Source organism: Solea solea, chromosome 20, assembly GCF_958295425.1.
Source record: "Solea solea chromosome 20, fSolSol10.1, whole genome shotgun sequence".
In the NCBI taxonomy this organism is placed as follows: Eukaryota; Metazoa; Chordata; class Actinopteri; order Pleuronectiformes; family Soleidae; genus Solea; species Solea solea.
In genome coordinates this window covers 8,549,413-8,561,769 of record NC_081153.1, presented here as the reverse complement: position 1 = coordinate 8,561,769, position 12,357 = coordinate 8,549,413, and the positions used below count along the sequence as shown (strand labels likewise).

At 37.5% G+C, this 12,357-nt stretch overlaps 2 protein-coding genes, 1 long non-coding RNA gene and 2 other non-coding genes across 5 annotated transcripts in view; all 5 read right to left on the bottom strand.

Annotated features, from left to right (window-relative positions):
• Window positions 1-1,460, bottom strand: part of myo1g (myosin IG) — a 45,002-nt gene extending 43,542 nt beyond the window's left edge. The window contains exon 1 of the mRNA XM_058619308.1: window positions 1,216-1,460. Within this exon, the coding sequence (XP_058475291.1) occupies window positions 1,216-1,231 (16 nt within the window). The 5' untranslated portion in view covers window positions 1,232-1,460. The remainder of the gene's footprint in view (window positions 1-1,215) is intronic.
• Window positions 1,461-1,572: 112 nt separating this feature from the next.
• LOC131447494 (uncharacterized) lies at window positions 1,573-4,763 on the bottom strand. Its single transcript, XM_058619309.1, has 2 exons — window positions 4,649-4,763; window positions 1,573-3,734 (listed from the first exon to the last, which is right to left on the bottom strand). The coding sequence occupies exon 2, from the start codon at window positions 3,732-3,734 to the stop codon at window positions 2,544-2,546; it is 1,191 nt and encodes a 396-aa protein (XP_058475292.1). The 5' UTR covers window positions 4,649-4,763; the 3' UTR covers window positions 1,573-2,543.
• Window positions 4,764-5,714: 951 nt separating this feature from the next.
• Window positions 5,715-8,296, bottom strand: LOC131447495 (uncharacterized). The gene is made up of 5 exons (XR_009234048.1): window positions 8,231-8,296; window positions 7,970-8,015; window positions 6,928-7,020; window positions 6,206-6,297; window positions 5,715-6,072 (listed from the first exon to the last, which is right to left on the bottom strand). It is a non-coding gene; the product is annotated as an uncharacterized LOC131447495 (long non-coding RNA).
• LOC131448016 (small nucleolar RNA SNORA9) lies at window positions 6,638-6,778 on the bottom strand. Its single transcript, XR_009234146.1, has one exon. It is a non-coding gene; the product is annotated as a small nucleolar RNA SNORA9 (small nucleolar RNA).
• Window positions 7,674-7,811, bottom strand: LOC131448015 (small nucleolar RNA SNORA9). Its single transcript, XR_009234145.1, has one exon. It is a non-coding gene; the product is annotated as a small nucleolar RNA SNORA9 (small nucleolar RNA).
• Window positions 8,297-12,357: the final 4,061 nt, after the last annotated feature.

Sequence of the window (12,357 nt, the reverse complement as noted above, 5' to 3'; positions counted from 1 at the left end):
CTACAGTCTGTTCAGTGACTACATTGACATTTACATTTTTCAGTGACACTCACTTTTTTGTCAGTTATTTTACTTTAAATCTAATCTGGTACTGATTTTTTTTTGTAATCATGTGTTCGAAACTGTTACGACATCAGTGTTGGAGAGGACTCTCTAAATTTACATGTACTTGATTTCTCCTTCTCACTGACGGTGAATGAAAATAAAACCAAAACTATCTGCATGGCTTGATTCCACTAAACTTAGAAAATGTTTTTCCTTTTGTTTTATATGTATGAAAGACATGGAATCTACTGTAAAATGTGGACTTTTCTCCGCTATCACAACATTTCTAATATGTAAAATATAATGTTTGGCTTTAAATTTGACGTTCACATGAGGTGAAAGTAATTTAACTGAAAATGTCTGATTGTGGGTCAGCTTAAAGGTTAAATTTACCCAAATTACCAAACAACTTTAGGCACACAAGGTCAATCTTTGTTAGAAATCATACTTTGAACAACACTAAGTTAGCATAGTACACAGACTCAAGCGGTCAAAGTAAATCTTTAGTTAAATGTCACCATGAGTGCAGCTGTTGCTTCCTATGGACCAATTTTGCACATTTTATGCACTTTTCATTCTTTGTTTTTTGATCATTTTGGTTGTAAGATTTTGATTGGTTTAGAAAGATTGTTTATTTTTATTTGATCTTGTTGTTTCCAGCTCAGCTCCTACAGTAAGGCTAAAATACACTGTGTGCAAACAAGTGTTATACTCACTGTTCAGTACAAAAATGTCCATTTGAAACTCACTTAAACTGACATTTTTTATCTCACTTTTAAAGCATAATACATGCATCATATGGAGAAAAAGTATGCCCTTTCCACTAGGTGGCACTGTCACAATTTCCCACACTCACACAAAATAATTTTCACCTAAGACCATGACAGCATCATGGCAAATAACCTGAGATTTAAAGTGTGAAAACATGAAAAACAAAAAAAAAAAGTTTAATATCAATAATTAGGTTAGATGCAGGTGAAAAAAAAAAGCTGATTTCCAATAAAAAATGTTTCATAGCTTGCTTATAAAAAGCACTTATTTGTGCTTAGTGGTACTAGTGTGACAAATATTAGAACCAGACCTAAGGTTTAAATCACTTGATACAAGGATTGATCAGAAACCTGTGAGTTAAAGGGACCTAAAAAATCAGAATGAGACTTTATGACGTACCTGTTTGTCTCAACATGTTCACATGTCCCGGTGATAAATTGATGACCAGTCCTGGATGAACACTCGCCCAGTGTCTGCTGGGATGACTGCCTCCAGCTCCTTCCTCAACCTCCTGAAGATAAGCAGAATGAACAATATACACACAAACAACACATTTCTACAGTAAAAGGTGTTAAATGTGTACAGTCACACAGTAAAGCACTCAGTCAAACATCCTTTCAGTTACCTGTTACATCCTCATCATCACTTCCTCTATCAAACACTGAACTGGGGCATCAACTAACCATTGTTTTCATCATCAATTCATCTGTCAACCATTCTTCTCGATAAATCAATACATTGTTTTGTGAGAAAATGTTGAAAAATGATTCTGTTTTAATGATTTCTTTGTTACAGAATCTGCATTGAACTGATGAAATTAGGACAGAAAATCACAAATAAATCACATGAACAAAACATTAATTAGATCACAAAATATTACAAATATTATTTAACTCAACAACTGTGCCGTATCTGAATTTAAGTGTGGGGAAGTACTTTTTAAACATAACAAGACAGAATCATCAGAAATTGTCGATACAGAGATTCATCAAATACAATCAGTTAAAGTTAAGATTCTTACAAATAAAGTTAAGATTCTTATAAAGAAGTACAAAGAACTTTTTTTGCACTAAAAGAGTCAATTTAACCTTTAGTGTCAAAGTTACACAAAAAATCTCAATTTAAGATTCTCTCAACTCTTTTTTTTTTTTAAAGTAACATTAAAATAATCAAATTCAACAATATTTCCAAGTACATTTGGTCCTAAATGGACTCTTTCAGTGTTATTATACCACGACAAAATTTACAGTGATGACAGCAGTGGTTCCCAAAATCTGGGTCGGGACACACAGGTGGGTCATAGGAGATTTATTTTGAGTCACCATCTTATTTGTTTTTCAAGCCTTTTACTTAAGATTTATTAAATATCATGCATAAAATGAAGTGATATATTTTTTAAGTCTTGGATGTTCAAAATGATATAAGTTGAGAAAAATATGCAATAATATTTAATATGCAATTTTGTGATCTTTAAAAAGTGGGTCCTTGTATGAAAAGTTTGAGAAACACTTGGTGGATAACAGAATTTTGCAAATGACGTGTGATGCTGGGATCAGACAACACTAATTCACAATTTTAAAGCAATTTATGGACGTCGGGAACTATGAACAGACGTGTGGTTTAACTGAAGAACAGAGATTTGGTGTCTGGGACGCTCCGAGACATCTCCTACGACATGCTCCAAATGTTGGTGAGAAATAGCGGAGCAAAAGAATTCCTGAACCTTTTCATTTCCTCAAACTTTTAAACTTTTGTTTTACATTGTTCTTTAAAACTAGTAACTGCTTGTAATTTGGAATTTTAAGTTTGTTTTCCTTCGCTTGAACAGGAACGTTGGTCTTTTCTTCTGTTTTCCTTCCACGCGTCTCAGAGTGGACTCTCCTCAAAGCTACACTTTGACCAGGACGAGCTCCTGTTTCCTGCCTGACTTTGACAACTTCCTGTGACGGCGAGTATCCTACAGCACCTACAGGTGATGGCTGAGCAAAGGCCCCGCCTTCTCTTTCATTGTTCTGTCGGTTGATTGGTGGCAGAGAGCGGCTCCTCCACCTGGATTTCTTCTCGAGCGTTCTCCCCGCACGCTGCGACTGCTGGACCGGTCTCCCCAGCAGCTCCTGCTTCACCTCGTAACTCTCGCTCGACGGCCCGATGAGGCGAAGTCTGTCGCTCATCTCACACACGAGCACCGTGTCCTGAATGTTGTTGTTTTTCTGAATCCTCTGCAGAAGCACTTTGCCTTCATGATTCATGTCCTTCAGGAGAACTTCCTGTGTGCGGAGTGAACTGTTCAGACCCTTCAGGAGCCTCTGGAGTTCATTGGCGGCCATCTTTGCGTTCCTCCCCTGTAGAGTGATGTTTGCGTTATCGGCAAATTGACGCACTATGATCTGAACTTTGTGGTTCTCTACAATAGAGTCAAAGTCTTTCCTCTTGATCTGCGCTGCGTAATGGTACACGTCTACATCAACTACAAACGACTCATGACTTCCACGTCTGACTGAAGTATGTTGAACTGCTCCAGGAGAAAAGGAATTTCTCTGCTCTGAAGAGGTTGAATCACTGCGAGTGTTTGACGACGGTGGAGAAACGTGCAGAGGGTCGTCTCCAGACCAAAACCTGCCTGTGTTATCACCTGAGCCTGGACTGCTCTTGTTGGTGTAGGATTTGGAAATCGCTCCAGAGGAAACCGACTGGACTCGAGAAGATGAGCCCAGAGGAGGCATCTCGGTCTGGATTTGAGAATCAAGCTGCTCCAAATGGGCCTTCACAGCTTTGAGCTTCAAAAATGATCCCTCGACAGACAACTGACCTCTGCTCACATCTGTCGTCACAAAGTCATGTGACCTGAAGAGTTCTCGCACTTTGGCCTCATCGTGGTAAACAGTCAGATCCACCGTGGCCGACACAAGGAAATCCATCTGCAAACACAAAACACATAGGAATAACTTTTTAAAGGTTTAAATACATCAAATGGCTGAAAACACACTGTGAAAACAGCCCGACCCGAAATAAGCTAAATATTCATTTTAAGAAAAACAATCCTCAAATGCAGGAAGCAAATTTTGCTTGGCTAGAATATTTAAAACTAGCTTGTACATTTTGGAATGTAATGTTCCTTAAAACGAGGGAAAAACAGGCCAAAAACTAAACTTTTTTTTATAAATTATGCAGATTATGATTTGTTTGCCATACAATTAGAAGAGGCTAGAAGTAGACTGTACTGTAGTTATATGAATTCATTGTATTTATTTCCACAGTCACTGGGGGAATTAATGCATGAAATACAATAAATAAGAAAAAAAATCAAGATGTAATACTTTTGGTGAACAAGTACACATGATAGTGTAATTATTGTTGTTGCAGTTCATGCTGACTGCCAGCAGAGGGCGGCGCGTGGTTAATAATCTATGAAAAGGAGTCCTGAGGGCAGAAAACTTGGCGCGTATACTCTGTACTTCTCCATTTCTTCAAACACTATAAACACACACGAACGACGCATTAACGGCGTCCATTTTATCGAACACGTGCTGCTGTTGAACACGTGACCTCTCAGCTAGAAACTAAAGGTTGAGGACGTTTTATCCAAAGTGAAAGTGTTTCAAAAGTTGTCGGTTTAAATTGTATGAATTACAACGAAGGACAGTGAAAACACGTGAACGCGCCAAAGTTAAAAGTAGCATTTTTAAAAACAAAACAAAAACGCACTTTGACAAATAGAGTTTCTTTCTAAATTAGCAGCAGAGAACAGCTGTTTCGAGTCACTGTTTGTTAGAAAAGGTGAAAATACTACCGGGTTTAGACCGTGAACGTCTCACGAGCGCAGAAAACTTACTTTATTTGATCGCTTGTTCACTTCTTGGCTGAATTTTACTGCAGTCTTGAGGAAACTGAAAGTAACGACGTCACTTCCGCTCGAGACAGAATAAAATACCAAACAGTAACACTTGTTTTCAGATCAACCTCATGGGCAACCCCACAATTAAAAAAAACAACAACCTGTAAACGATCAGGTTAAGTCCAATGCCATTATGATAAAAATAAAAACGTAGTTAAGTCAAATTCGATATTTAAAATCATTATGTAATCAAAATTAACATAAAATGTTCTAGGTGAAAGTAACTTTGCTTGCTATACTGACGCTGAAATATTGATTTAAATTGGTTTCAATTTACATTCATCAATCACCACTCAAAGGCGTTCCATGTTTAACCTTAAACACCTTATGCGTAGTTTAACACTGAAGTTACTCACCTGCAATGACCTTGATCATGGTGAAAGTCAAACAGAATCAATGTATTCAACACAAGATTGAAGTCATAAAAAGGGCTAATTAATTAATATAATGGCCTGCATGATATTAATCAGTGAACTGATCATGCTTGGGTGTTTTTAGTGGCTGAACTCAAGCAGCAGAACAAAGACCCTCAACATGAAGATCATCTACAACAGCAACATTATATATGACACATGAAACAGCAGTTTTTTACCATTGTACCATCTATTTTATCTGCCATTATCACACAGATAGGAACGGCCATCCAACACAGATCCAAATGTTTAACTTGGAGTCATTTTAGCATTTAATTTAAAGCATATTAGCTTGGGTTATTTGCTTATGTGTCATAACCGTGTGTCCATGTTCCAGCTCTGGTTTGAGTCTGTTATCATACAAAGTAACATACCAACAAACAACGGCTCCTACGTTTTTTTTTTTTTAAGTAGTTCATCTTTAAATCAGGAAACTCAAATGAAATTACAGCACATTTGCAACAAGCTTTGCATAGAGGACAATAACTTATTTAATTCCTAAGCCTTCAACAATCTTATTTCCTAAGCCCTCGACAATTTTAGTTCTTTAAGTTAGTAAAAGTGCTCACAAAAAACAAGGTACAAACAGAGCAAATTAACTCACATTTAATAAAGTATTTCAAATCTTTACAAAAAGAAAAATTTGGGAAAATACAGAGAAATGTTAACAAATCCACTGTGCAACCAAGTGTGAATATGGATATTGCTTAAGAAAAATAATTCTGTTTAATTGTTAAATTTCAACATTACATATTCTTTGTTACTCCACAGCTGACCCACTTTACTGTGCACATTGGATAATGATGCACTTGGCAGTATTTGCCAGCAGGGGGCAGTAAAAGTTCATACAAGTTCTTGTGAATGAGCTCCACAAGCTACAGGTTTTCCAATGCTTGGGCAAAATTCCTGCATTAAAGAGAGGATGCTGCGACTTTGTGCTCCCACTTCCTGTGAAAAGAAAAAACAGAACATGAAACTGATGGAAAAATCTGTTCAAGTTGTATTCTAAGAATAGTAATTGTTATCTTTAGGTGAAGATTTTGACTGAAGATGACAAACTTGGTATTTTTATATGACATACTATTGTTTCCTGCAGCTTCATATCCAGGTATGCTGTGGCAATGAACACAGTCACATGACCTACTGTGGCCAACCCAGGACGTTCTAGGACATCTGGAAAAGAAAATTAGAAATATTTCTATAACCTATGGTGGAAAACTGTAAATTCAACAGCAGAAACTGACAGAAGTGGATTTATGTTGAGGTTTAACTGAAAACAGAACAGTCAGATGTGTCATTTTAACCCATTACACAAATCACTCAGACATTTAGTGCATGAACCCAATTTCCACAAACAAGGTCTTGATTTTACTTTGTCAAAATACTCATGAAAACATCCAAAATCACAAAATCCTAGTCTTCGTTGTTTTATATTTCTTTTATCTGCTACAACTCATGATAATCATTGGTCTAAACAGTGGTGAAGTTAAGTTTAAAGTAATAAGATAAGTCATTTTGTGTGAGGTTTACCTATAACCCTGCCATATACAGTACACAGCAGGGCCTCAAACAGCCTCACATGTCTCTCTCTAGCAGACACGGTAGGAAAGAACAGAGTCACTGTAGACTCAGCCTCGCTGGAAACGGTCTGCACAAGTTTCACTATTTTAACACGTATAAGGAAAAACACTAGGGCTGCAGCTAATTATGATTTTATAAGTCACAAAGGATCATTACACATAAGAAAACTGGTATCTCACCACTGACATTTTCTCATGAAATCCCCCACTTTAAAATACAAACCTGTCTTTTTCAGCGTTGAGTCAGACTCATCTAAGACGAGCAGATGTCAGTCATCAGTCAGGAGGAGCGAGTGGAGCAGTCATTTCAGCAGTCCTGTTAAAAACAAAAGGTTTTATTAAACAGCAGCAACAATTCAGCGAGTTCTAATCAATTACTGCATTAATAGCCAACTATTGATACTCAATTCATAAACAAATTGGCGGTTTGTTTTCAAATAAATACAACTGCTGTTTTTTCAGCTTTTTAAATGTGAATATTTCCCAATGTCTTTGCTCCATTTAACAATTTATTACAAACTATGAAAAACTTTAGTTTGGTTAAAAAATGTCATGTTTTGTCCACAAAGCAGGAATTCATTGAACATCCATCCATAATCTACCACATTATCCTCCAAGGAGGGGGAAAAACAGAATAGAATAGATAACATAATTGCCTAATATTAAGTCAGAATAGAAGCCCCACAGGAAAATGTAGTTTCATTTGCACCTTCATAGTTAAAACACTCAAATAAGTAGGACATTTAGGAAAACACAAAAATAACAAATACAAAACATACATTGGCCTATAAGCATATTAAGACATGAAATTGAGTTCTTTGACAATAAAAATAAGTGAACCAAGCGTTTTTGACCATAATTTACCAAACCAGAGACAAAATAATTGCATATAAATAAAATGCACACTGACTACATTAAAAGCATGCTGCAGTTATTGTGCATGGATTCTTCTAAAGATAATTTAAATACTTTTGTGCGAGGTTTACCTATAGCCCTGCCATGTGGAGTCACAGCAGGGCCTCAAACAGCCTCACATGTCTCTCTAGCAGACACTACAGGAAAGTACAGAGTCACTACAGACTCAGACTCGCTGGAAGAGGTCTGCACAACTATTTATAAAAATACAATAACTTCCAGAACATTCACTCTGAAGCTATAATTTCTGACAAATGTTTACTCTGCGAGCCCCACGTGCTAACGGTTTAAACAACTTCGTCCTCTAAATTCAACTAGTTGTAAACACACGTGGTAAATAACAGTCGTACCTTTCCAGTTTGTCAACGATGTAGTGGTGCAAACACTGTTTGAAGTCTGAAAACAAAACAGATAATGAGAAATAAACGGTTAAAAACATGTTAATTCACGCTAGTGATACAGCTGGCAAAACTACACCAGGTACAGACGACATTTTATGAACCAATGCCACCATTATGTGACACTATGTTGGAATTTAAACAATAAACACAGAAAGAAACGTTTAATTCTATTAAATAGAAGTTAGATGGAGACAGATTAACTCGACTCACCTCTGCGCTCAGCCGCCATGAGTTGTTCAAAATGACCGTCTTCCCGGATGTGACGTAGTTTAAAGCCAAAACAAAACCGTGTAAGGTGTTCCCCTGCAGGGGGCAGTGAAGTAACAAAGATGGCTGGCGGCTGATGGCGAGAGCTGAAATATATGTATTTGTTTCATGTTTTAGGAACAAAATGTGTTTAAAATGACATGACATGAGAGATAGTGTGCACATACTACAATACAATTACAAAATGAGAAAGTAACATAAAGATTAAACATGAATTACAGCACATATAAACTCTTTCTTTAAAGGAAAACAAGGAAATTGACAAATAGTAAAGCTACTATCGGAAAAACACTTACAAACTACTTTATTTCTCCATAGTGACTGGTATCATTAAGTTGACAACATTACACAGTAGGTGAGTACACATTTAAGACTGTTGAGGATCCATTTGCTGATAGAATTTGCTGCCACCTGCTGTCATCTTGCTTTACTCAATTTGTCCTTATGTCTTTAGTCCAGCTTATGTCCTCACATGTTGCCTTGGTGTTGTTCAGTTATTCTTTGAATAATTGTTTGTTTTTATTGTTGTAATTCTGTTAGGTTTTAATAGACATGTGTTGACTTTACATTTTAACATTCTATTTTACTTTTAGGTTGACTAGAAACATCTGTCCAGGGACTACAGATGAAAATTGCCTTCTGGCTAACTGGTGCATTTACAGAAATGTTAATGTTAATGTACACTGTCCCTGTTAACTAAATCAATACAGTAAATAAATATTAATTCAATTGTTTTGGGAATAAGTCACTACGTTTTTCAAATCAAAGTTCTTCACAATGGACACTGTATAAAGCATTTTATTTTAAATTAAAACTGGTATATACGTAATTAATTTGAAAGAAAATGGCCTTGCCACCAACACAGAGCACTTTTATGTAGGAGGGCTTTTGTAACCCAGTAGACAGCCGTTGTTCGTAGGTGTTGGCAGCTCTGGAGCGTTCACAAACACTCGTGGTCCATGACTCAGACTGCATTGCCGCACAACAATACAAACACACACTATGGCAGACTTGTCCTTGGTTGTCTGTTGTGGCCTCCACCGTGATGCCTGGAATGAATTTGAGCATTGTTTGCCTGAAGTGATGCTGACGACTCACCCAGCTGACATGCCTGGCAGATACAGAAGAAGAAGGAGAATTTGTATTAAAACCAATACATGAGCTTATTGAGTTGATCCTCTGTTTTCTGTACGACTGGGAAACTTACAGGAAGCTGTGTTTACAAGAGTCAAAAAGATTCTCAGTTTTGTTGGTGCCATACATACTATACAAAAACATTAGGATCACAATCTTCCCCACAGAATCATTAAAAAACCCATATATCAGCAAGAACCTGTAGAGACAGATGTGTCCACTTCCAAGTGGTCCAGCGTTTTCCTAAAAACATCCAGTGAGACTTTATATTTTAAATCTTTCTGCAGTTCATTCAGGGAGCAGCAAACATACTAATGTTGGAATAATGTTCTCTCCGGCTGTTTACAAACTTATAAAAAGTATGCCGGCAGCATCATAAGGATCGGTTATATTCAGTCTGTCAAGTTTGGCGAGTTATTGGTCAATCTGTGTGGATTTAAGGTGACAGTGAACTCTGACAGGTTGAATCCAGCACCAGGTTGTGTTCATTTTTACTGCATCTTCATCTGCCAACATGAAGCTGCACTGATTCTAAACAGCGTCTGTTTTTCTGCATGAACATGTCTGTGCAACAGACCAACAACAATAATAATGACTTACCAGGCTTCAATTGTCAGATAATCCCATTTTAGCCTGTGGGCAGGAATCTTAAAATAACTCAGTGACGAAAATGCTTATAATCCCCTGCCTAAAAAAGAAATAATTAAATAGATTTACGTTCGTATCAGGCCTGACACAACACTAATACAGACATGTACTCATTGCCGAGGGCAGAAGAGTCATGTTCTCCATTATTATGGGAGGATTTGGGAGGATTTTAGAAACCAAGATACACAGAATGGGAATAACAATGCACACATGAAGTATGAAAAACAGTTATTTTCCAGAACAACAAACAGAGCTTGACGTCTGCAAGAGTTTGCTCACTTGTTACCTGAGCTCCTGCACATGAGGACTGAGCGTGGGAAAATAATTTTTATATCATTAATTATCGATATATATCACGATATAAAGCAAATCAATATTTCTGTAAGGCTGGGTGATATGTGTTTTGGATAATATCTGGACATTTTTTGTTCATATCCCTTATATATATATATATATAAGATATATATATGGATATAAAGCTGCACACTGGTTGTTTCTCTGGACTCATGTTTGTGCTTCTCAATAAAATATACTCTTTATGATCTGTATTACATGATTTTATAATACACTTATTATTACCTTTCATTTAAGATAATACCTGCTTTATTTCTTTGGCCTTTTTAGGATATTTATGTGTGTTAGAAACGATGAAATGGACTATAAATTTAATAAACATGATAACAATATAAATAGGACAACATGTGTGTGTGCTAATCCCATGATCTGTGAGCTCCATCTTTGAGTGTCGGGGCCCCTTGTGTGTGATGGAGCCACAGTTCCGGCTGATCTGGACGAAGCATCGATGACTCAAACACGAGCAGAACAGAGGTGCAGCTGAGGCACCAGCTGGTTCCTCCCTCCACACACTCACTCACTCTCTCCCAGCTGCTTTGACAAAACCACGCAGGGATCTGGTCTGAGAGGTTTTGTCACGGCCGCAGTTTGAGGTTTTGATTCAGAGTTTCAGACTTAATTTAATGAGCACATAATCCTTTCCACCTGACCACTACTCGCCAAAATGTTGTGGAATCCTTTATTCCTCGTGGTCAGGAGAAAGGCGGCGTGGGGCCATAATGGCTCTATGATCCTCTCGTGCATCACTCGCAGCTTTGTTTTTACCACTAAAGAGAGATTTCGCTAAATCCCCAGGTTTTACGACATCGGAGCATTTTCAAGGAATCGTGGGAAACAGGAACAGTCTAGACGTGGGATCAGTTCAGGATGATAAAGCTGCAGTATGTAACCTTTGTTGATTGTTATGTTGTTTTGGTTGTTGTTGGTGTTATTACTCATTATATATAACATTAATGTCCTATCTCTGAAAAAAGGTTCTGTCAAGCACAACTATCAGACCTGACTGAGGGAACTTGGCTTGTAATTGGAGGGTTGTCGGTTCAAATCCCACCAGGTCAAGGGCTGGAGTACCTCTAATTGGGTTTATTTGAAACTTAAAGCCCAAATAAATGGGCAAATCAATTTGTGGAAAAACTGGGGGCAATTAGATTTGACGACCCAGAGAGAGTGAGAAGTAGAAAAACTCAAACTCCCACCTGCTAGCAGCCATACACTAGAGCAATGTTGCTATCGGCTCCATCTGTCTTGACATAAAACCTTTCTGTGGTAGTGTGTGTATGTAGTAACCTGTTGTGCTGAGCAACACATGATATATAGTGAGAAACACACAGAGAACAATGTGGAGTTTTGAGGACATTTGTTGACATTTAAAAGTCACATACTACAGCTTTAAATGCTGTTAAACTGCATCAACATCAGGAACTCGAGTAATGTTTTGTCAACATCTGCACGAACCAGTGAAATGCCCACAAGTCACTGGGAAAATAACTTACTGTAGTCATTCTCATATGATCAAAACAGTAACATTTAATTACAGCCAGATGTGGAGCTTTTCACAAAAATACGTGATGGAAAAACTGAACCATCTTCGTTGAAGAACTATCTTCAGTGTGCTTTGTGGACATCAGAGGGTGGAGCCAAGTTTAGACAGAATGAAACTTTCCTTCTTCTTCTTCTAATAATAATAATGTACACTGAGATCTGCAATGCTGCCCTCCACAGTTCAAAGTTCTTAATCACAGTAATCTCCTCCTCGGTCACATCCTTCCTCAAAGTTCTCCACCAAACTGATTTCCGTCTTTATGGAACGTTTTGTGCACAGAACATGAACTGCCAGTGAAACTCCTCTGGTTCCTCACACCCGCACACCTGAACAGTTCATCCAGGGCGTGTGTGTGTGTGTGTGTGTGTGTGGTTGTAAATCAGGAGATGGA